Raw genomic sequence first — 25338 nt, forward strand, 5'->3', positions numbered from 1 at the left:
TGTCAGGAGATGCACTGCCTCACCACACGTCACTGATGAGTAACTATAGGGGGCATTACTTCTTATCCATGGCTTGACCGCATCCCCATCTGGTCCCCCAGACAAGTATAGACCCAAGTAATTAGTACCTCCACCCCCTTGACGCCCCTGATCCTGGCTTGTATGAATTACATTTTAAGCATACAAGTGAATCGAGAAACATTTAGAAGAGTATGTAAGGGATCATATGGGTTAAAATGTTTTTGACTTGCTCCTAAGAAATGTTTCTTCTTCAGGGTCTATAGTCTCCACAGGGTTAACCTTGGGGTATGCTTGGTGGAGACCAGGATTCAGGCACAGAACAGCAAAGCTTTTGAGCCTCCAAGGATGCAATGGGTCCCTCTCCCCTCATACCGTGCCCACAGCTCAGGCTCTTTCATTTTTGTTTGGTGCCAGCAGGAGCTGTTCACCGTTTGACAGTGGGGCTACATGCTGCAGCCCAAGTTTTAAATTTTTTTAACTTTTTTATTTTTACTCTTTACTTCGGCAATGAATAAGCAATGCTTCCAGTGCTGCTTCTCCATCACCCCCACCGCTGCCACAATGCCAGCCACTGCTTGTGGATTTCAGCGGGACCCAACAACCTTCTACTAGCAGGGGTACACAGGGGCACCCCAGACTGCAAACCGTACTCATGGGGGACAGGTAAGGCAAGTTCCCACTTGCAGGACCTGCGATCGTGACAGTCCTATACCGCCAGTCCCAGGAGACGGACCAGTAGTGCTGACCTGGACCAAGACCAAGGTGTACCCTTGGGCTTCACTAGACCACCAGGGCCTACGTTACTGCCCAGGGTGCCATTCCGATGAGGTCTTCCCGCCCTGGGCTGCTCCTCCTTCCTCAAAGAAATGCTGGGCAGCCATTACAAGAGCTCTGCAGGTCTCCAGGAATGCTAGGTTTTGTCTCCCTGTATACCTCTTCATGGAGTCAGGTTATACACAGTGCTACATCCTACCAGCTCTAATAGATGGATAGTTGTTGTTATTATTATTATTATTATTATTATTATTATACTTTATTTATATGGTGCCACAAGGGTGCCGCAGCGCCCAATTACAGAGTACATATGCACATAATCAAAACAGGAAAACAGTGACTTAAAATTGAAGACAATATAGGACAAGTACAGGGTAACTAAGCATAACTACATAAGTAGACGACACTGAGATAAGTATCAAGGTGGCCGAAAACAGCAGGATATGAACAGTTGAGGATTATTGAAGTAAGAAAAGGATAAGCACATGAGGGAAGAGGGCCCTACTTGTGAGAGCTTACATTCTAAAGGGGGGGGGGGGCAGACAGACAGGGGTGACACAGATGGGGTAGACCAAGTGTCGGATAGAGGGTTAGGATGAGATTTGGCTGGGTTTGGTAAAGAAGTGGGTCTTGAGAGCCCGTTTTAAGTTCTGTATAGAGGTGGAGAGTCTGAGGGGGAGAGGTAGAGAATTCCAGAGTAAGGGAGCAGCACATTAAAAATCTTGGAGATAGGAGTGGGAGGAAGTAATCAGAAGATAGGAGAGTCGGCGTGGATTAGCAGAGCGAAGAGGACTGGTGGGAGTGTAAGGGGAGATAAGGTCAGAGATGTAAATGGGAGAGGAGTGGGTGATTGCTTTGTAAGTGAGCGTGAGAAGTTTGAATTGGATTCTGAAATGGAAGGGAAGCCAGTGAAGGGCTTGTAGGAGAGGGGAGGTGGATGTAGTGCGTTTGGTGAGGAAGATGAGCTGGGCTGCAGCATTGAGGATAGATTGGAGTGGAGAGAGGTAATTGTCAGGAAGGCCAGTTAGGAGGAGATTACAGTAATCCAGTCTGGAAATAATCAGTGTATGAATAAAGATCTTGGTGGCATGGGTGTGGGTGTGCTCATAGGCAGTTAAAAGATAGACAGTCATTAGTTAGACACTATATGGTCGACAGTCAAAAGTCAGACAGGGTCAAAAGTCAGACAGGGTCAAAAGTCAGACTTTCAAAAGACCAACATTAAAAGATAGACAGTCATTAGTTAGACACTATATGGTCGACAGTCAAAAGTCAGACAGGGTCAAAAGTCAGACAGGGTCAAAAGTCAGACAGGGTCAAAAGTCAGACAGTCAAAAGTTAGACAGTGTCATAAGTCAGACACAAATAGTTTTTTGTGTTTTTAACCCAAATTTGGTGAAATTCATCGCCTCGCAGGCTCGCTCCCCTCGCCACGCTTCGGGCTCTGCGTCTCGCTCCGCTCCACTTTGCTCGCCACAACATTACTAAAGGTAATAGTTTGTGACATGGATAGTAAATGAGGCAAAAAACACAGAAAAACAAAAACATTTTTTTTTTGTGTCTGACTTTTCACCCTGTCAGACTTTTGAATATCTGACTTTTGACTGTCTGACTTTTGACCATGTCTGACTTTTGACTGTCGACCATATAGTGTCTAACTAATGACTGTCTATCTTTTAACTGTTTATCTATAGACAGGAACCCGGTGGCATCCTGGGTGAGAAAGGGTCTGATCCTGGAAATGTTTTTGAGATGAAGATGACAGGTTTGTGAGAGGTGTTGAATGTGTGTTTGAAGGAGAGGAAGGGGTCAAGGATTATGCTAAGACAGCATACTTGGGGGCTAGAGGAGATAGTCGTGCCATCAATGGATAATGAGATTGTGGGAGGTGAGGATGTGCGGGAGGGTGGGAAGATGATCAGCTCGGTCTTGGACATGTTGAGTTTAAGAAAGCGCTGGGACATCCAGGAAGAGATAGCAGAAAGACAGTTGGAGGTACGAGTGAGGAGAGCTGGGGAGAGATCAGGGGAGGAAAGGTAGATTTAAGTGTCATCAGCAAAGAGGTGATATTGGAAGTTAAAAGAACTAATAAGTTCACCTAAAGAGGACGTATAGAGAGAGAAGGAGAGGACCAAGAACAGAACCTTGGTGGACACCAACAGTTAGTGGAAGTGCGGGGGAGGTAGCTTCATGAGAGGAGACAGAGAAGGAACGATCAGAGAGGTATGAGGACAGCCAAGAGAGGGCAGTATCACGCAGATCAAGAGAGTGAAGGGTTTGCAGAAGGGGAGGGTGGTACACACTGTCAAAGCAGCAGAGAGGTCAAGAAGAATAAGCAGAGAGTAGTGGCCCTTAGATTTGGCTGCATGGAGGTCATTGCAGACTTTTGTGAGGGCAGATTTAGTGGAGTGGAGAGAGCGGAAACCAGACAGGAATGGGTAAAGCAGTGAATGGGAGGAAAAAAAGTCAGCGAGGCAGTTATAGACAATATACTCAAGGAGTTTGGAGGCAAAAGGGAGGAGAGAGATGGGTTGATAGTTGGAGAGGGTGTTTGGAACAAGGGTAGGTTCTTTAAGAATAGGGGAGACAAGAGCATACTTGAAGGCAGAGGGGACACAGCCTGATGAGAGGGAGAGATTTAGAAGGTGGGCAAGATGGGAACAGGCAGAAGGAGAGAGGTAGCGGAGGAGGTGGGAGGGGATAGGGTCAAGTGGGGAGGAACAGATGAGGGCCATGACTTCCTCACTAGATACATGGGAGAAAGATGTCAGAGTTGGTGAGAGGGAAGGGGAGGGGTGAGGAAAGGGATGGGTGGTGGCTGGTTGCTGGACTGATGGGATGTGATGTCCTGACGTACTTGGAGGTAAAATAAGTGGCAAAGTCAAGAGCAGACAATGAAGATGGGAGAGGAGGTGGTAGTGGGCAGAGAAGGCAGTTCACAGTGGTAAAGAGGTGCCGGGGGTTGGAATACTGGGTAGTTGATATCAGTGCCCATTGCAGTTAAATTGTATTATCTGCATTGTATGTGACTTATGCTAGTTCTGTGCTTTTCTCTCTGTACAGTACTGTAAATTGCTTTCCCTGTACCTTTCTTTCTACAGTAACCCTTAGATACTGGTGTGTACAGGGTTTACTTTGCCCACATTACAAGTTATTGTATTTGTGCACGCTTACTGTCATATACTGTTCTCAGTTACACACTGCACATTACCATATTGTGTGTGTACTCTCCTTGCAGTTATGTCTAACAAAGGTAAGGCATCTAATAAGGCTGGAGCTCCTACTCTAGTGTCATGTAAGACATGTTCCATGGAGGTTTTACCCCCGAATATATTACAAGACGGTCAGTGCACCTCGTTTTGTATCCCCAGGCCCATCAGCTCCCCCAGTGCCACCACAGGAGCCTCCATGGGCCTCATTTTCTAACATGGTGGCTAAAATCGCTGACCATATTGAAGCCCCATCTGTGACTCCCCCTGCGGGTCTCCCACAGCAATTGCATCCTGTTTTTCAGCCTATTACAGTCCCACCTGTACCTACTTCCTGGTTGGACATGTTTCAAACTCTGTATTACAGGGCCAGGTAACACTACCTACACCTACTGCCACTAAGCGCACTGTGCCATCTTCACAGTCTACGCCACTCTCAGATTCTGAGGAATCTTCTGCTGCAGCAGATAATGCTGATGTCTCTGATGCAGGCTCCTCCTCTGAGAAGGTAGAGATGTAGTCCAAATTTAATGTGGCTGCTTTAGTTCGGGTGGTTGAATTCTCACTCCAGCTTGAAGACACTGAACCAGCCCCAAAATCTAAAGATCATTTGTGTAAACGCCAGAGGGGGTAATTCAGACCTGATCGCAGGGATGCCTTTTTTGCTGCCCAGTGATCAGATAGTTGCCACCTATAGGGGGAGGGGAAAATGCTGTGCAAGTGTGCGATCGCTTCATGAGCAGAGCTGCACAAACATCAGTTTGTGCAGCCTCTGCTCAGCCCAGGACTTACTCTGCCGCTGCGATGTGATACTGCTGATCGTCAGACACCCTCCCTGAAAACGCCAGATCCTGCCTGCGTTTTTACAGACATTCCTGTAAAACGGTCAGTTGCCACCCACAAATGGCCTCTTCCTGTCAATAACCTTGCAATCACTTTTTTTACACCATCCCATCGCTAGGCACCAATGCCCGGTGCAGTCGTCTGACGCACTGGCGCATTGTGGTGCATGCGCAGTTCAGATCTGATCGCCTGCTGTGCAAAAATGCACAGCAGTGATCACGTCTGAATTACAACCACAAAGTAGTAGTGGCTGACCATTTCTATGACCATTTTTCTGATGCTATGAATGAGGCATGAAAAACTATATTACCGTATTTGGCACTTTCAGTGGGGTGCCTTCACCACTATGATCCTATGGTGTTTTGGATTTCTAGACTCCTAGCATTTATACAGGCTGGCCTTGACATGGGTCTCCACCTTGCATCTGTCAAAGTTAAAGTCTCTGCTTTGTCAGTCTGGTTTCAGAAAAGACTTGCTCCTTTGCCAGATGTCCATACCTTCCTTCAGGAGGTAGTCCGGATTCAGCCTCCCTTTGTCCCTCCAGTGGCTCCTTGGGATTTGTCCTTGGATCTTCAAGCCTTGCAACAGCCTCTCTTTGAACCATTGGATACTGTTTACCTCAAATGGTTGACCAAGAAGACTCTCTTCCTCTTGGCCATCGTCTCAGCCCGCAGAGTATCTGACTTGGGGGCTTTTCTCCTGCAGTCCCCACTTTTGGATTTTTCATCATAAGGCTGTCCTTAGGTCTAAACATGGATACCTCCCCAAGGTAGTATCCAAGTTCCATATCGATGAGGAAATTGTGGTACCGGCCTTCCATACACCTGGCCTTTCACATGAGGAAGCTTCGTTGGATGTGGTCCGTGCTGTAAAGAGCTACGTGGACTGTACCAGTTCCATTAGGAAAATGGATTCTTTGTTTGCCCTCTATGCTTCCACAAGCGTGGCTGTCCATATAATAAACAAACTTTGAAGCGTTGGCTCCGCTTCACCATCTCACAGGCCTACACCAAAGCTGATCTTCCAGTACCAAGTACAGTCTCTGCTCACGCTACTCGCTCTTTGGGACCTTCATGGGCAGCCCGTCTGTGGTGCATCTGCTGAACAACTATGCAATTATGCAAGGCCGCTACGTGATCCTCTGCCCACACGTTTCTTAGGTTCTATGCCTTTGATAAGCTTGCCTCTCAGAATGCAATCTTTGGGCACAATGTCCTCTTTTCAGCTTAGGAGCATTCCCTCCCTATTACATTTGCTTTGGGACATCCTCAAGGTTATCCCTGTGGAGACTATGGACCCTGAAGAAGAAAATAAGAGCTATGGTAAAACTTTTTCTTCGAGGTCCATAGGATCCACAGGGAGCCCACCCTGACGCACCGAGCTTCAATGGGTTACTCTTCTCGGTCATCAGTTCCCTTTTACTGCCAGTGAGAGTGTGTTTCCTGTGTACCAGTCTCCCTTCTCTCTTCTTCATTTCCTGCTTTGGGCTTGTTAACTAAAACTGAAGAGCCTGAGCTGTGGGCGGGGTATGAGGTAGAGAGGGACCCAGTGCATCCTGGGAGGCTCAAAAGCTTTGCTGTTCGGTGCCTGAATCCATGTCTTCACCAAACATACCCCAAGGTTAACCCTGTGGATCCTGTTGACCTCAAAGAAAAAGTTAACAAAGGCAAGTTTTACAATAACACTTATTTTTTAGGGATCTTTTTCAATGCTTCACCACAAGGTTGCAGAACAACTCACTATAAATAGCTTATATTTTGGATATTTCATCTGATTTTGTGTTCTGAAAATATATATGCAGATTACTTCGTAAATCTGCTTAAGATTTTTAAAAGAGCAAGTCTCCTTCTGACTACTCTTAGTATTTTATTTCAGACAATCAGAGACTTTTGGTTTTGTCAATGCCTTCATGAATGATAAGTAGTTTGCATTAAGAATTGTTTCGTATTAATCATTTATTATTTAGGTGTAGTCTAAATTATTGATACTACTTTTACATTGATTGTTTAATTTTTGTCCCGTGTTTATCATCTCTGCCCCAAAATTAATTCTGATTATAAATGATTCTGGCTACAACATGTCGCTTCCTGAGGTCGTTATTTGTACAGTATGTTACATTCACAGTTTAAGCTGATCTGCAGTAGAACTATATTAAATGAAAAAGCACAGGAAATACTGTACACTGCAATATACAGAGATGTTAAAATAGTCTTTAGTACAGTTATCAAAAAACAACCAGTAAAAGATTAACCATTTAACAATAATACTTACACGATGAAAGGAATCTGGCCAATAAATATCAATTGCAAAAATACAAATAATTATTGGTGTATGCTGTTAATAATGAATCTCACTAATGGAACATTATAATGTGTAGGAATTAATCTAAAGATCTTTAAGATATAATATTTAGGGGCCTGTGTACTAAGTAGGGAGGCCAATCCCGGGACCGGGATCGGCGGGATCCCGGGATTTGGGTCCAAAAATGCCAGGATTTGAATCCCGGGATTGGAGCCTCCAATCCCGGGATTCACGGGATTAGAGTGCGCATGCGCAGTTTTGCCGGACAGTGCTGAGCACTATAACACAGCGCTGCCCGGCTGTCAGCGAGGGAGTTACATCAGCTAAGGACACACGTACTGACTGCGCTGGCGGCATTTCAAACGTAGCGCCGGCCGCCAGCCAATCAGAGCTGGCAGACCGGCAGCCAATCAGGGAAGCGGCAGCAGCCGCGGCCCCTGATTGGCTGCCGGACTGCCAGTTCTGACTGGCTGGCGGCCAGCGCTACGTTTGAAATGCTGCCAGCGCAGTCAGTGTGTTCGTCTATAGCTGGTGCCCGCGGCCCGCCCGTAAGTGTCTATCTTCGCTACCTACACCCACACTCTCTGCTCCTGACATCCTCCCTCTGCTCGCTACACCCACTCTCCCGCTTCTCCCTACTCCCACCCTCCCGCTGCTCCCTACTCCCACCCTCCCGCTGCTCCCTACTCCCACTCTCCCGCTGCTCCCTACACCCACCCTCCCTTCCTGTTCCTTACATGCTCCCTACACCCACCCTCCCTTGCTCCCTACATCCACCCTGCCTTGCTGCCCTCCACATATACTTTCCCTGCTCCCTACACTGATCCTTACTGCGATCCCGGGAATCCCGGGATTGAGCATTTTTCAATCCCGAATCCCGGGATTGAAAAAATGCCCCGGGATTGGCCTCCCTAGTACTAAGCCTAGGAGAGAGATAAAGTGGAAAAGAGATAAAGTACCAGCTGATCAGCTCTACACTGCCATTTTATAGGCTGTTTTTGAAAAATAACAGGAGCTGATTGGTTGGTACTTTATCTCTCTATATTCCATTTTTGGCAATATAGGTATACATAATTCCCATAACTGTAGGTGAGTGGACTGGGGGAGTGGCCTGTCATGGAGGGGGTGTGTCTGTGACACTGAGTGGGTGTGGCCACCCCAGTAGACATACCTAGTGCTCAAAGACTGCACCTTATCTGCTGTTATTTCCTTTCCTACCATACTTTAACTTTCGTGCGCGATAATAACATTTTACACACAAACTCCATTTTACCATTTGAGTAAGTTTAGTGCTGCAGTAATTATCTCTAGTTTTTTCATCTTTCAACTTTAGAGGCGTTTCACTTTCCAATATGCTGCCTTGTCGGTAATTGGCTTATAGTGATGCCTGTAGCTCACAGTACTTGCATGAACACAACAAAGCAATTAAATAAACATAAATAAAGGCTCAATAAAATTAACTTGTGTAAATGCATAAATAAAGCAGTCTCTGGAGAAAACGATTCGTCACCAAAACTTGATAAAGGAACTGGTAATGTAGGGGTAAAATGATACTGCTCATACAGTACATGTGGGGCAGATGTATTAAGCCTGGAGAAGTGATAAAGCAGTGATAAGTACAAGGTGATAATGCACCAGCCAATGAGCTCCAATATGTAAATTGGCAGTTAGGAGCTGATTGGCTGGTGCATTATCACCTTGTACTTATCACTGCTTTATCACTTCTCCAGGCTTAATACATCTGCCCCACAGAGTCTAAACACTTCCCCACTTCTACATCCCAAGTAGCTTTGGATTCTGGTTTGGGGACCACGCTTGTGCGTCTCTAATTGTATAACCATTGCTCAGTCAGACCTTGTTGCATATTTCATAGATACAAATGGTCTCTCCGTCAACACCGGTTTTATGCCATAACATTCTCTCTTTTAGGAATGTCAGATTTCAGTTATCTCCACACAAATTGTTTTGAACTGACCCTGGAGCTGGGATGTGAGAAGTTTCCAACTGAGGATGAACTGTATTCTGCCTGGCAAGACAACAAAGAGCCTTTGCTGAGCCTAATTGAAATGGTACAGTGCACGGGTTTAGCATGCAAAATGATGACATCATATTTCACTTCTATGTCAAGTCTCACTCCTAGTGAATAAGAATAGATGGGGGTGGGAGAGAGTTAGGGGGCGACTATTCAGAACTTTTATCAGTTTCAGAGGATGCCCTCACTCACCCCACTCATTGACTGTGCTCCTCATTGATAGTTGGCTTATGGGGCAGTGTTTCAGGGCAGGCAAAACGACTAAAAAAGAGAAAACGTTTGAGGGAAACAAATTCCAGATATAACCTGTGTCATTTTTCTTTTCCCCAGCTTGAGTACTGCCAATCTTACATTCCACTGCACCAGAGGGGAATCTTTTTCATCTTCCTCCAAAAAAAAATAAAATATCACATGTCAGGAAGGGCCTTCACGTATTTTCACTTTTAGTTCCTTTTAACATGCTAATTTATTAAACGCCCCCTAGACTTGCAAGCTGATCTAACGAGAGAACATCTTGCACCATTTATAAATATGTACAAGTTCTCGCACACAACAGAGCTTAAATGGAGCGTGCACCCTTCCAATAAGTGTTCAGCAAAATATATGGATAGAAGTCATTCTTCACAGACAAGCTCATTTCCTTGCATATGCGCATTCATTAGCATGAGTAGCCGTCGCCTGGCTCCTAGCGGTTTGCAAAGTTTTCAAAACTTTTCACTGACATATTGTATTGGCCCGATTCCACATTTGACCTTGAAATGATGCATGTTTCGCCAGCGGAATGTAGCGTTAAGTGTTCTCAGCCCAACCGCAATCACACCACACAGCAGAATGAATTGGTCATTGTCATCCCAATTCTATTCATAGACTATAAATTCAGAGATATATACAATACAGAATTGCATTTCATGGAATTTACATACAAAAGAGGAACTCATGCGGCTTCTCACATTTCTACTACCTTCCAAATAATTTCCATGCACTTCTGTAGTACAGCGCCCCAAGTCAGGGCTGTAACTAGGGGCGTTCGAGTGGCGCTGCCGTAAGACCAAGGGTGCAACACCGTAGCTGCCCTGGTAAAACCTCGATTTGGCTGGTAAGGGGCCGGAAACGATACCGTGCAGCTAGGGGACTTGCCAGAAAGCTGACCGTTGGGCTATTAGGATGGGTCAGGCACTCCGCTTCCTGGTCCGAGCCCCCCTTTTCCAAGAAGTTACATGTGGAGGGAGGCAGAGCTGGCCCAGAGCACTAATGTACATTTATCCATTAATAACTTCATATCCGTTAATAGACTTGTTCATTGGACATCTCACACGCATATAGTATGGGTAGAAGTAACAGAAAGACGTTTATTTTATGGATTGATTATATTCTAGCAGAAGCAAAGCAAAAAAAATCACAGCAGAGTTTTACATTTTACATCTGTTTAATGCCTGAAAATGTAAAAGGTATTTTTGCTTGTAATACTGTCATTTTTTTTTTTTAAAAGCTCTACCTATCTCCCATCAAATAGTTCCATTTGATTGGCTAAAGTAAAAAGTTTCAAAGTTATGGCTGGCAAAACTGATACAGTGTAAACGTGAAAAATGGGGGTTCTCATGAGCAGGGCTGTAGCTAGGGTAGCTCCAGTGGAGCTCGAGCTACGGGCGCCGGAAAAGTTAGAGGGCGCGCCACCACCTGCCCCCCCCTCACTCTGCACAATATACCGCAGGCCGCTGTAGAGGCAGCCTCATAGCAGGAGAAGGAAAAGCAGAGGGGCACACACTGACTGAGACTCTGAGACTAGGTAGGGAACAGGACAGGCCAGAGGCGACAGCAGGAAACACTGACAGCCGGAACTCTGACCACCCTCTTTATATGTCTCACTGTCTGCTTGCAGCTGTGCAGCAGGGTTACTTCTGTCCTGCTACATCACTCTTTGTCCCCTCGGCTGCAGCACCTCTTCTGCTCCAGCTGCTGCAGCACCTCTCTCTGTCCCAGCTGCTGCAGCAGCACCTCTCTCTGCATTATAATCTGCAGAGTAACATGTATAAGCGGCTCTACTGCAGCATAACATGTGTAAGCGGCTCTACTGTGTTGTGTAATGTGTATACGGGGCTCTACTGTGTGCCGTAAATTGTATAAGGGGTACTACTGATTGGTGTAATGATAATAACGGACACTACTGTGGTGTAATGTGAATAACGGACAATACTGTGCGGTGTAATGTGAATAGCGGACAATACAGTAAGGTATCATCTTAATTGGTACTATGCTGTGGCCACGCCCCTTCCCCATGAAGCCATACCCCTATATTTTTGCTGCGCGCCCCTATTTTAGACATGGGGGTGCCCAAATGAAACCTTCGCCCTGAGATCCACAAGGTCTAGAACCGGCCGTGTCATCGATTTTAGGATTTTTAAATATTTTTTATTTTCAAATGTAACATGTACCCAAGTCAGTACAGGAGAGGGGGTGCCGAAACATACCCTTGCTCCGGGCACCATGGCACCTAGCTACATCTCTTCTCATGAGGGGCAGAAATCTAGCAGCAAGTGTCACTCAATGACCCTGGGTTGGGCAAACAGGAAAGATTGTTGACTACAACCATTAATGGGAGCGCACTGGTAAGATGGTCAGTACTGGGAGAGAAAAGAGGAGGGACTTGCGTATTCTATGCAATACATCCACCCTTATCGCATGCATAGCGCCGTATGCATGAGTACTAACAAATAATTTCCTCAGGGCAACTATTCCAATAAGAAGTTATATTCCAGTTGGGTGAAGGTGCAGTATGATGTTCCGCACTTAGCTGGTTATGTTCCCATTATACATTGTATCCCTTGCACTGTGGGATGCATTTTCACAGCTTTGTATACAGATGTGTCCTCTTACATCTTTGCTCTGTGCACTACAAGTAACTTTACGCATAATGCGTGAGTGCCGTGTGACTCGGTAGTACCAAGCGTCTTTTTTTTTTCCAACGAAAATGCGTCTTAGACGCAAAGTAATCTAATAGGACGCACAAGCAGCTTCTGCTGATTACATTATATGCAGCATGCCTGTATTTTGTGTGACTAAACTTTGGTTAGTTAAATGGTAGTGAATCAGGTTACAAACGAAAGAAGTCGGTGGGAGCGGGTGGAGATCACTGACTGGAAAGTGGAAGTGGATCATCAGACTATTTATAAGACATACTTAACCCCACCCATTAAAGAACCTAAGTAAATAAATAAATAAATATTGACAACTAACCGGTGACATTACGTAAAGTTTAAACCTTAACAATTCTGGCAGTAAGATTATAGTAAAAAAAATAAGAATTTACTCACCGGTAATTCTATTTCTCGTAGTCCGTAGTGGATGCTGGGAACTCCGTAAGGACCATGGGGAATAGCGGCTCCGCAGGAGTCTGGGCACAACTAAAAGAAAACTTTTAGACTACCTGGTGTGCACTGGCTCCTCCCACTATGACCCTCCTCCAAGCCTCAGTTAGGATACTGTGCCCAGAAGAGCTGACACAATAAGGAAGGATTTTGAATCCCGGGTAAGACTCATACCAGCCACACCAATCACACCGTATAACTCGTGATACAATACCCAGTTAACAGTATGAAATATAACTGAGCCTCTCAACAGATGGCTCATAACAATAACCCTTTTGTGAACAACAACTATGTACAAGTATTGCAGACAATCCGCACTTGGGACGGGCGCCCAGCATCCACTACGGACTACGAGAAATAGAATTACCGGTGAGTAAATTCTTATTTTCTCTGACGTCCTAGTGGATGCTGGGAACTCCGTAAGGACCATGGGGATTATACCAAAGCTCCCAAACGGGCGGGAGAGTGCGGATGACTCTGCAGCACCGAATGAGAGAACTCAAGGTCCTCCTCAGCCAGGGTATCAAATTTGTAGAATTTTGCAAACGTGTTTGCCCCTGACCAAGTAGCAGCTCGGCAAAGTTGTAAAGCCGAGACCCCTCGGGCAGCCGCCCAAGATGAGCCCACCTTCCTTGTAGAATGGGCTTTTACTGATTTAGGATGCGGCAGTCCAGCCGCAGAATGCGCCAGCTGAATTGTGCTACAAATCCAGCGAGCAATAGTCTGCTTAGAAGCAGGAGCACCCAGTTTGTTGGGTGCATACAGGATAAATAGCGAGTCAGTTTTCCTGACTCCAGCCGTCCTGGAAACATAAATTTTCAAGGCCCTGACTACGTCCAGTAACTTGGAATCCTCCAAGTCGCTAGTAGCCGCAGGCACTACAATAGGTTGGTTCAAGTGAAAAGCAGATACCACCTTAGGGAGAAACTGGGGACGAGTCCTCAATTCTGCCCTATCCATATGGAAAATCAGATAAGGACTTTTAAATGACAAAGCCGCCAATTCTGATACACGCCTGGCCGAAGCCAAGGCCAATAACATGACCACTTTCCACGTGAGATATTTTAGATCCACGGTCTTTAGTGGCTCAAACCAATGTGATTTTAGGAAATTCAACACCACGTTGAGATCCCAGGGTGCCACTGGAGGCACAAAAGGGGGCTGAATATGCAGCACTCCTTTTACAAATGTCTGAACTTCAGGTAGTGAAGCTAGTTCTTTTTGGAAAAAAATCGACAGAGCCGATATCTGTACCTTAATGGAGCCTAATTTTAGGCCCATAGTCACTCCTGCCTGTAGGAAGTGCAGAAATCGACCCAGCTGAAATTCCTCTGTTGGGGCCTTATTGGCCTCACACCAAGCAACATATTTCCGCCATATGCGGTGATAATGTTTTACCGTTACATCTTTCCTGGCTTTAATCAGCGTAGGAATGACATCCTCCGGAATGCCCTTTTCCTTCAGGATCCGGCGTTCAACCACCATGCCGTCAAACGCAGCCGCGGTAAGTCTTGGAACAGACAGGGCCCCTGCTGCAGCAGGTCCTGTCTGAGCGGCAGAGGCCATGGGTCCTCTGAGATCATCTCTTGAAGTTCCGGGTACCAAGCTCTTCTTGGCCAATCCGGAACCACGAGTATTGTCCTTACTCCTCGTTTTCTTATTATTCTCAGTACCTTTGGTATGAGAGGCAGAGGAGGGAACACATAAACTGACTGGTACACCCACGGTGTCACTAGAGCGTCCACCGCTATCGCCTGAGGGTCCCTTGACCTGGCGCAATATCTCTCCAGTTTTTTGTTTAGGCGGGACGCCATCATGTCCACCTGTGGCCGTTCCCAACGATTTACAATCAGTGTGAAGACTTCTGGATGAAGTCCCCACTCTCCCGGGTGGAGGTCGTGCCTGCTGAGGAAGTCTGCTTCCCAGTTGTCCACTCCCGGAATGAACACTGCTGACAGTGCTAGCACGTGATTTTCCGCCCATCGGAGAATCCTTGTGGCTTCTGCCATTGCCGTCCTGCTTCTTGTGCCGCCCTGTCGGTTTACATGGGCGACCGCCGTGATGTTGTCTGACTGGATCAGTACCGGCTGGTTTTGAAGCAGGGGTTTTGCCTGACTTAGGGCATTGTAAATGGCCCTTAGTTCTAGAATATTTATGTGCAAGGAAGTCTCCTGACTCAATCATAGTCCATGGAAGTTTCTTCCCTGTGTGACTGCCCCCCAGCCTCGAAGGCTGGCATCCGTGGTCACCAGGACCCAGTCCTGTATGCCGAATCTGCGGCCCTCTAGGAGATGAGCACTCTGCAGCCACCACAGCAGAGACACCCTGGTTCTTGGAGACAGGGTTATTAGCCGATGCATCTGAAGATGCGATCCGGACCATTGGTCCAACAGGTCCCACTGAAAGATTCTGGCATGGAACCTGCCGAAAGGAATTGCTTCGTAAGAAGCCACCATCTTTCCCAGGACTCGCGTGCAGTGATGCACCGACACCTGTTTTGGTTTCAGGAGGTCTCTGACTAGAGATGACAGCTCCTTGGCTTTCTCCTCCGGGAGAAACACTTTTTTCTGGACTGTGTCCAAAATCATTCCCAGGAACAGTAGACGTGTCGTCGGAACCAGCTGTGACTTTGGAATATTCAGAATCCAACCGTGCTGGTGTAGCACCTCCTGAGATAGTGCTACTCCGACCAACAACTGCTCCCTGGATCTCGCCTTTATTAGGAGATCGTCCAAGTACGGGATAATTAAAACTCCCTTTTTTCGAAGGAGTATCATAATTTCCGCCATTACCTTGGTAAACACCCTCGGTGCCGTGGACAGTCCAAACGGCAGCGTCTGGAATTGGTAATGGCAATTTTGTACCGCAAATCTGAGGTACTCCTGGTGAGGATGATAAATGGGGACATGCAAGTAAGCATCCTTGATGTCCAGGGATACCATGTAATCCCCCTCGTCCAGGCTTGCAATAACCGCCCTGAGCGATTCCATCTTGAACCTGAATTTTTTTATGTATGTGTTCAAGGATTTCAAATTTAAAATGGGTCTCACCGAACCGTCCGGTTTCGGTACCACAAACAGTGTGGAATAGTAACCCCGTCCTTGTTGAAGTAGGGGCACCTTGACTATCACCTGCTGGGAATACAGCTTGTGAATTGCCTCTAGCACAGCCTCCCTGCCTGAGGGAGTCGTTGGCAAGGCAGATTTGAAGAAACGGCGGGGGGGAGACGCCTCAAATTCCAGTTTGTACCCCTGAGATACTACTTGCAAGATCCAGGGATCCACCTGTGAGCGAGCCCACTGATCGCTGAAATTTTTGAGGAGGCCCCCCACCGTACCTGGCTCCGCCAGTGGAGCCCCACCGTCATGCGGCGGACTTGGAAGAAGCGGGGGAGGACTTTTGCTCCTGGGAACCTGCTGTTTGTTGCAGCCTTTCCCCCCCCTCTGCCTCTGGACAGAAAGGACCCGCCTTTTCCTCGCCTGTTTCTCTGGGTCCGAAAGGACTGTACTTGATAAAACGGCGCTTTTTTAGGCTGTGAGGGAACCTGGGGTAAAAATGCTGATTTCCCAGCTGTCGCTGTGGAAACTAGGTCTGAGAGACCATCCCCGAATAACTCCTCACCCTTATAAGGCAAAACTTCCATGTGCCTTTTGGAATCTGCATCCCCTGTCCACTGCCGAGTCCATAAGCCTCTCCTAGCAGAAATGGACAATGCACTTATTTTAGATGCCAGCCGGCAGATCTCCCTCTGTGCATCTCTCATGTATAAGACTGAGTCTTTTATATGCTCTATTAGGAGAATAGTGTCCCTGTCTAGGGTGTCAATATTTTCTGACAGGGAATCTGACCATGCAGCGGCAGCACTGCACATCCATGCTGACGCAATAGCTGGTCTAAGTATAATGCCTGAGTGTGTATATACAGACTTCAGGGTCGCCTCCTGCTTTCTATCCGCAGGCTCCTTTAGGGCGGCCGTATCCGGAAACGGAAGTGCCACCTTTTTAGACAAACGTGTGAGCGCTTTATCCACCCTAGGAGGTGTTTCCCAACGTGCCCTATCCTCTGGCGGGAAAGGGAACGCCATTAGTAATTTTTTAGGGATTACCAATCTTTTATCGGGGAAAGCCCACGCTTCTTCACACACTTCATTTAATTCTTCAGATGGGGGAAAAACTACGGGTAGTTTTTTCTCCCCAAACATAATACCCTTTTTAGTGGTACCTGGGTTTATATCCGAAATGTATAATACCTCCTTCATTGCCTCAATCATGCAACGAATGGCCCTAGTGGACATTAGATTTGACTCATCGTCGTCGACACTGGTATCAGTATCCGTGTCGACATCTGCGTCTGCCATCTGAGGTAGCGGGCGTTTTAGAGCCCCTGATGGCCTTTGAGGCACCTGGGCAGGCACGAGCTGAGAAGCCGGCTGTCCCGCATTTGGCATGTCGTCAAATTTTTTGTGTAAGGAGTCGACACTTGCACGTAATTCCTTCCATAAAACCATCCACTCAGGTGTCTGCCCCGCAGGGGGTGACATCACTTCTATGGGCATCTGCTCCACCTCCACATAATTTTCCTCATCAAACATGTCGACAAAGCCGTACCGACACACCGCACACACACCGGGAATGCTCTAATAGAGGACAGGACCCCACAAAGCCCTTTGGGGAGACAGAGAGAGAGTATGCCAGCACACACCAGAGCGCTATATAATGCAGGGACTAACTGAATTATGTCCCCTATAGCTGCTATAATATTTACTGCGCCTAAATTTAGTGCCCCCCTCTCTTTTTTACCCTTTTCTGTAGTGTAGACTGCAGGGGAGAGCCAGGGAGCTTCCTTCCAGCGGAACTGTGAGGGAGAAATGGCGCCAGTGTGCTGAGAGAGATAGCTCCGCCCCTTTTTCGCGGACTTTTCTCCCGCTTTTTTAAGGATTCTGGCAGGGGTAATTATCACATATATAGCCTCTGGGGCTATATATTGTGATTGTTTTGCCAGCCAAGGTGTTTTTATTGCTGCTCAGGGCGCCCCCCCCAGCGCCCTGCACCCTCAGTGACCGGAGTGTGAAGTGTGTATGAGGAGCAATGGCGCACAGCTGCAGTGCTGTGCGCTACCTTGGTGAAGACAGAAGTCTTCATGCCGCCGATTTTCCGGACTTCTTCTTGCTTCTGGCTCTGTAAGGGGGACGGCGGCGCGGCTCCGGGACCGAACACCAAGGCCAGTTCCATGCGGTCGATCCCTCTGGAGCTAATGGTGTCCAGTAGCCTAAGAAGCCCAAGCTAGCTGCAAGCAGGTAGGTTCGCTTCTTCTCCGCTTAGTCCCTCGTTGCAGTGAGCCTGTTGCCAGCAGGTCTCACTGTAAAATAAAAAACCTAAATTATACTTTCTTTCTAAGAGCTCAGGAGAGCCCCTAGTGTGCATCCAGCTCGGCCGGGCACAAAAATCTAACTGAGGCTTGGAGGAGGGTCATAGTGGGAGGAGCCAGTGCACACCAGGTAGTCTAAAAGCTTTCTTTTAGTTGTGCCCAGACTCCTGCGGAGCCGCTATTCCCCATGGTCCTTACGGAGTTCCCAGCATCCACTAGGACGTCAGAGAAATGGGTGCTTCTTGTAGAGCAACTTAGATAAGTATCAACTTTTATTAGTTTTACTTGTCTAAAGACTACATTATTTGTAGTGCACACACATGGGAAGACTACCTTATGTATAGCGCACACGCATGGGAAGACTACCTTATGTATAGCGCACACACATTGGAAGACTACCTTATGTGTAGCGCACACACATGGAAAGACTACCTTATGTATAGCGCACACACGTTAGAAGACTACCTTCTGTATAGCGCACACATGTTGGAAGACTACCTTATGTATAGCGCACATACATGGAAAGACTGCCTTATGTATAGCGCACACACGTTGGAAGACTACCTTATGTATAGCGCACGCGCATGGGAAGACTACCTTATGTATAGCGCACACGCATGGGAAGACTAGCTTATGTGTAGCGCACACGCATGGAAAGACTACCTTATGTGTAGCGCACACACGTTGGAAGACTACCTTCTGTATAGCGCACACACGTTGGAAGACTACCTTATGTGTAACGCACACACGTTGGAAGACTACGTTATGTATAGCGCACACACGTTGGAAGACTGCCTTATGTATAGCGCACACACGTTGCAAGACTACCTTATGAGTAGTGCACATACATCAGAAAACTACCTTATATGTAGCGCACACACATCGGAAGACTACCTTATGTGTAGCGCACACATATCGGAAGACTGCCTTATGTGTAGCGCACACACATTGGAAAACGACCTTATATGTAGCGGACACACATCAGAACACTACCTTATGTGTAGCACACACACATCGCAAGACTTCCTCATGTGAACATAGTACCAAGAACTTGCAGGGTGGTTCAGTCCCTGGAGGTTAGGGGGGGGGGGGGGGGGGGAGCAAGAAGCCCCTATAGACAGCTTTATGGCTTTTTACACATTTGCATTTCTGCTACTAATTAGCCATCACTGTTTTTAAAACAAGTAATTGAGTAGTGTAATTATTATATCATTGTGCACATTGTTACAGAATCTACCTTCTTGATATGGTTTACATATGTGACAAAGGGGTAGATTTACTAAAACTTCTAAAAAAATCAAGTAGTGATGTTGCCCATAGCAACCAATCAGATTCTGTCATTTCTCTATTGTATTCTGGAAAATGATAGACAGAATCTGATTGGTTGCTATGAGCAAATATCACCACTTTCATTATTAGAAGTTTTAGTAGACCAAAGAATCAGTCATGAGATTTGCCAGATTTTTGCTGGTTCATCAAATAGAAAACAAATTCGCTTACTGAATATTTGCTTTTTTACCCTTACAATACAAGGTATCCTATTATCCACAAAAAATTTCTGTGGCTATTTACCGCCGATGGGCTATCCTATTAGTCCCGATACAGGCAATGATCAGGTAATTGAAATCAAATCTCTGATAAGAGTCAATTTTATCTGCAGTAGCTGGCACGAGAAGCACATAGGTCCACTGCAAATTATTGCGATAGGATACCCCTCAAAGTTTTTCAAATTAATTTGCATGGTCTTAAATCCAAATCAGGAGAACTTTGCTCACCTTTATGTGCCGTTCTGCAACATTTTAGGTTCCCTGTAACATGCAATCTGTAACAATTTCCTAAGTCGTTTGCTTTAACAATTATTGTTGAATGCCTGCTATATCTTTCATATCATCTACAACTCCCCAATCCAGATAAACTGTGAGCTTTCATCCACTTCTAAAGAGACTGATGAGCTTGGAGTCGGATGCAACCTTTTTTTTTCTCTTTAATGTAGCAAGTTATTACAGTTTTACGACTAGCGTAAAACTAATGTGAACAACTCACTGTAGTAATTGTAAGCAGAGATGTCCTTGGATTGGGTTTCATCTTTGGGTTATGCTTTATTTATTCCTCTTGCTGCCTCCACTAAGTCTAGACATGGTTTGAGGTTTTATGATTATGACGGACTATTGTCCCAGATCTACCGACCATATTTAATTCTCTAATTATTAACTGCTACCAGGGATGTTATATCTATTATAAATCTGCTGTTAGGGTGCTAAAGGTTAAGTGATGTTTCATATTATTGTAACTGGAGTTGTTACTCCTGGGGAACTGACTTTGCAAATCTGCAGAGCACACAGTGAATAGATCTTAGCTGGGCACAAGTGAGATGTCAGCTTTGGTCGGTGGATTTGCATTTCCCCCGCGTGCATATTTTGGTTAGTTAAATGGTAGTGAATCAGGTTAAGCACAGAGAATATAAGCTTACAGTGCCGAGAGAAAGCTTAATAGTTTCCTTTATAGAGAAAGAAGGATGGATGTGCTAAGGAAGCAAGATAGACAGCAAATAATTTATAGTTTTTACCTGCAGGCATATGTGTAATTGATGGCTTCTACAAACAGACGTAAAATATATGTAACAAGTATAGTAAACAATATAGTATAATAAGTTAGGTATGTGTCTTTTCTTATTAAAATTTAAAAAAAGCCATTGCAGGCATTGAAACATGCTTTTAGCTCTTTGCTAACATAGCGTAGCAAAATTGTTACTTTAATATATTATATTTATTAGTTTTATATTTATTTTTAACTAATAATTCACAAAACTCATAAAGAAAATGTAGATTAAACTGGATTGTAATAGACAGAGGACCTGATTTTGAGTTTGCCACTTCACCGATGTTCCGTATACCGGTCGCGAAGGGAGGTCCGATAGACGCGTGGTATATTTTGTTGATGTTCATTTTGCTCACAATCCCGACATTGAACACGTCAACATTCATGTTAACATTGATTGAATGTCAACATTATTAGAAGGTTGACTAAACGTCCCTGAGTGTCAAGTGGTGACTTACCTGCTATGACGGGTCTGGCCGCTCCAGTGTTGTCCAGCAGTCGGCCGATGAGGACTTGTGGCAGATCCAATTGCATTTTTGGTGGTCAGTTTCACTATTCACTAACCCTAGCACCCCCCCTCCCAATGGTAATTCTTAAGCGTGACCTCACTGCCTGTATCCTAACCCTCTGCTAGATCCTGCAGTAAATCTCCCCTCCGACAGCCTAACTTTAGCACTCTGCTGCAGCTTCATGAAGAATGTCAGCTTTTAAGTACATCCCCACGGCATCGTCTGGTCCACTTGGGAATGTCCGGTCCATTTCTATGGTAAATGACCCATGAACACTAAAATTCCCATCATGAACATGTACTTTATTATCTTATTTTAATATTTTAAACATTGGAATTAAAGTGCTGGCGTGTCTTGTAGATGAACTGCAACATTTTAAAATAGAACATTTTAACCTTTATAATGTATATCTATAGTTTGAATAAAATAATAACATTTTGAAGATCAAAATATCTGATTATTGGACAACAATGGAAAGACTACTTTATAGCGGTGACAGACCGGGGTTTATTTTTTATGTTTTCTCATTTCTTTAACTAACAGTGAAGATATTGATACTGCTGGTGGCCTCACTGGAGTATTGAAGGCTCTCTCTGCAGAACATTAAAGTTTCTTGCGGCGAGTTTTATTAGAACTTAAGTACTGCAGTTCAGACCACCAAGCCCATTCCATTTTACAGCTCTCTGGTGAAAATTGTTCTTGGTGAGTACAATACGGAAGAATAAAATCCATACACATTACACATTAAAGCTTTCAAGATTAAAGATTTGAGAAATGGAGACACAGTCAGAGTCTAGCCTTTAGAAAACAATGAGAGAATACAGAACACTGATAAAACGTTTTGATAATGTTTAGTGATTTAACTGCAGCTATTGGTAAAATTTGCCAAGACCAATCAAGAAATATTATACGCTGATATGCACCAGATCCACTTATAGGGATGGGAGATATCTGGCAGATCAATTATCCTGCAGCTGGATGAAACAGTTTTATATAATTATTTTACATTTTTTTTATAAAATGTTGTTTAGGTAAGTGCAGTGCTTAAATAAAGTGTTTGAGATTTGGCAGTTCAAAAATCAATATAAACTGGGTAGACGAAGTTAGCTGCTAGAAATTAAGGTTTTATTTGGCAGACAAAATGGCTCAATAAAATAAATGTTAGTTTTAATTTTAAAATTATGTTCTCTGGATAAAACTTGCCTGAGGGTTCTTTTTCGTACGTATAAAACACTGGGTTGTGTATAAACTAAATGGCCTAAGATGCCCTTTGGACAGGAAAAACAACTTTTGCTGAAAGTTTCAAAAATATACCGTGTGGATCGTAGAACACTCTGTCCCCCCTCCCTAAATATATGTAAAGCAATTCACTCACAAAAAGAAAAGAATGTTTGGTAGACTGTCATAATAGACTAATATGTTGTTCATAATTTGACCCCACATAGGGTAAGTAACAATGTATAGGCAGTATTCATAGAACAAAATACAATGAATTTCGCGTATTGCTAAATGTTGAGTACATAGATTATTAATTCGTATATGCCATTTTTGTTTCTCCAAATTTGTCAGGCTGCCCAGTTTATTTATTTATATATATATATATATATATATATATATATATATATATATATATATATATATATATATATATAGAGAGAGAGAGAGGAGAGAGCGTTTAGTAGTAAGAATGCTCCAAAAGTTTAAACGTGTACAAACTTTTTTTTAATTTTCAACAAATCTCTAATATGTTTGCAGTTCAGTCTTCAACACAGGGCAAGGAGTACCAGTTGGCCTTGATGCAACTCACAAAGGGCACTTGATGAGAAGGTGTACCACCTGGCTCAGCCACTAAAAAATGTAAACCATTGGAGGCTGGTTTCCACCCCATCCCCACCCCCCTTAATGCCAGAGAAGGCTTTTGTCAAATTACCCCAGCTTTGCCTTTGGGTATGAGCTCCTGGCTTGGGTCTCCATTGTGGAGCCTCCATGATGTTGTAGCCTAGAAGTGCATCCATTGTGATGTCGTGGTGCAGATTACAAGTCCTTCACTTCATACGCTACAGCTTCAACATCTGCCGATTGGATTTGGTAAATTGCTTCTTGCTGCTTCCAGTTTGCATTTCAGCTCTGCCACCCACGTTTTCTCCTCATATTTTACATTTGCTATACTCCCAATTGTCACTCAGTCGACATTTCAGTCGATAAGAATTTTTTCAATGTGTGTATATATATATATATATATATATATATATATATATATATATATATATATGCCTAAACAATAAAAGTGGCACTGAAACGTTAACATACCAGCCTATCTGAGCCGTGATTTCTACTAAAGACCAGGAGTGCCACACCCGGAGGTCTGTGTGTGTGTGTGTGTGTGTGTGTGTGTGTGTGTGTGTGTGTGTATATATATATATATATATATATATATATATATATATATACAGCTCAAAAAAAATAAAGGGAACACTAGAATAACACATCCTAGATCTGAATGAATGAAATATTCTTATTAAATACCTTGTTCTTTACATAGTTGAATGTGCTGACAACAAAATCACACAAAAATGATCAATGGAAATCAAATTTATTAACCCATGGAGGTCTGGATTTGGAGTCACCCTCAAAATTAAAGTGGAAAAACACACTACAGGCTGATCCAACTTTGATGTAATGTCCTTAAAACAAGTCAAAATGAGGCTCAGTAGTGTCTGTGGCCTCCTCGTGCCTGTATTCCCGTGTTCCGTAAGGCCATTGCTATTTATCAGGGTTGCAAAACCTGTTCATCTCAAATTTTAGAAAAGTTTTTATTACATTTCCCATGGATGCTGTTGTTGTGATTATTATGGTATTTAATGGAGTCCTTTAGAAATTAACAAAACGTTATGTAAAATGTTGTCATTGGTTGTAATTTCCCTTTTTCAGGAGTTTCCCTTTACTTTGCAAACGGGAATGAGGGGGTAAATTTAAAGCCTTTCCAAGGGTGGTAAAGGCTGGCACTCATCCACAAAGCAGGAAGTGTCCCTATAAATATATCTTCTCCTTGTGTGTGTTACAGAGTATTAATGTTTGGAATGTTGACATTCAGGATGTGAACACCAGAGTGTCGACATGCTTTTAATGATTGCATTCACAATGTAGACATGTTCAGGAGATCAACATGTCAAATGGTGACATTGTCATAATTTCGACATTGTAAATATCAAAAGTCTACATCTGTGGGGATTTGAATTAGTGAGATGCTAAAAGATTCTCACGCGACCTGGCATGCCAAGAGGGGCTGTTTGACATGACTGCAGCAAACATGTTTGAGGATATATCTGTATTCCAAACCCTAAATCTAACCCTAGTCACAGCCTAACCATAATGGTAGCCCTAACTAAAATCGTGAAAATAATCGCCTGTCGAAATTCTATTGTCAGCTTTTTGTCATTGTCTTCATTGTAAATGTCAACATGATAAGTACCGTATCTACATTTTGTCAATATTGGACATTCAGATCATGTCAGCATTCTGGTATCAACATTGAGGCCATTGACACGGTTTCCTTATCCTCCCAGCTTGACTCACCTCTCTCTCCTTTTCTCTCACTCTGTCTCCTGTCCTGAACAAACCACTTCCCTATATTATGCATCCCTTACTTCTACTCTTGACTGCTTCAACAACCACTATTCACCCTTGAAGATCAACATCTCAATCCCTGCATTCCAAATTCACCAGATATCTGCAAAAATGTCCACGTACCGCCAAGTGACAGTGGACGAAATCATACTCTAAAGTGGACTTCCTCCATTTCAGAATTATGTTCTCATCTTACAGTACTGCCCTGTCTGTCTCTAAACAATCGTACTTCAAGAACCTCATCTCCTCCCAATCTTCTAACCCCCATCTCTATGCCACTGTCAACTCCCTTCTCTGCCCACTGCCACCTCGACCCTCTTCTTCACACTTTGCCCTTGAATTTGCCACTTACTTTAAATCCAAAATTGACTCTGTACATCAGGACATCACATCCCAACAGACCCTCAACATTCTATTCATCCCCATCCATCTCACAAACTCTGACTTCGTTTTCCCCTGCAACTGGAGATTAAGTAATGCCTCTGCCTTCAAGCATGCCCTTGTCTCCCCTATTCCTAAAAAACCTACCCTTGATCTTAACTACGGACCCATCTCTCTCCTCCCTTTTGCCTCCAAACCCCTTGAGTGTATTGTCTACAACTGCCTTACTGCCTTTCTTTCCTCCCACTCCCTGCTTGACCCATTTCAGTCTGGGTTCCGTCCTCTCCACACCACTGAAACTGCCCTCACAA

General features: G+C 44.6%; 1 protein-coding gene across 1 annotated transcript in view; it reads left to right on the forward strand.

The window, feature by feature from the left end:
* The window catches only part of CPZ (carboxypeptidase Z), a 159992-nt gene that overhangs the window by 117681 nt on the left and 16973 nt on the right, over nt 1-25338 (forward strand). Inside the window, exon 9 of the mRNA XM_063924203.1 lies at nt 9078-9217. Coding sequence (XP_063780273.1) covers nt 9078-9217 — 140 coding nt within the window. The remainder of the gene's footprint in view (nt 1-9077; nt 9218-25338) is intronic.

The sequence above is a fragment of the Pseudophryne corroboree genome, chromosome 1, assembly GCF_028390025.1.
Source record: "Pseudophryne corroboree isolate aPseCor3 chromosome 1, aPseCor3.hap2, whole genome shotgun sequence".
Classification (NCBI taxonomy): Eukaryota; Metazoa; Chordata; class Amphibia; order Anura; family Myobatrachidae; genus Pseudophryne; species Pseudophryne corroboree.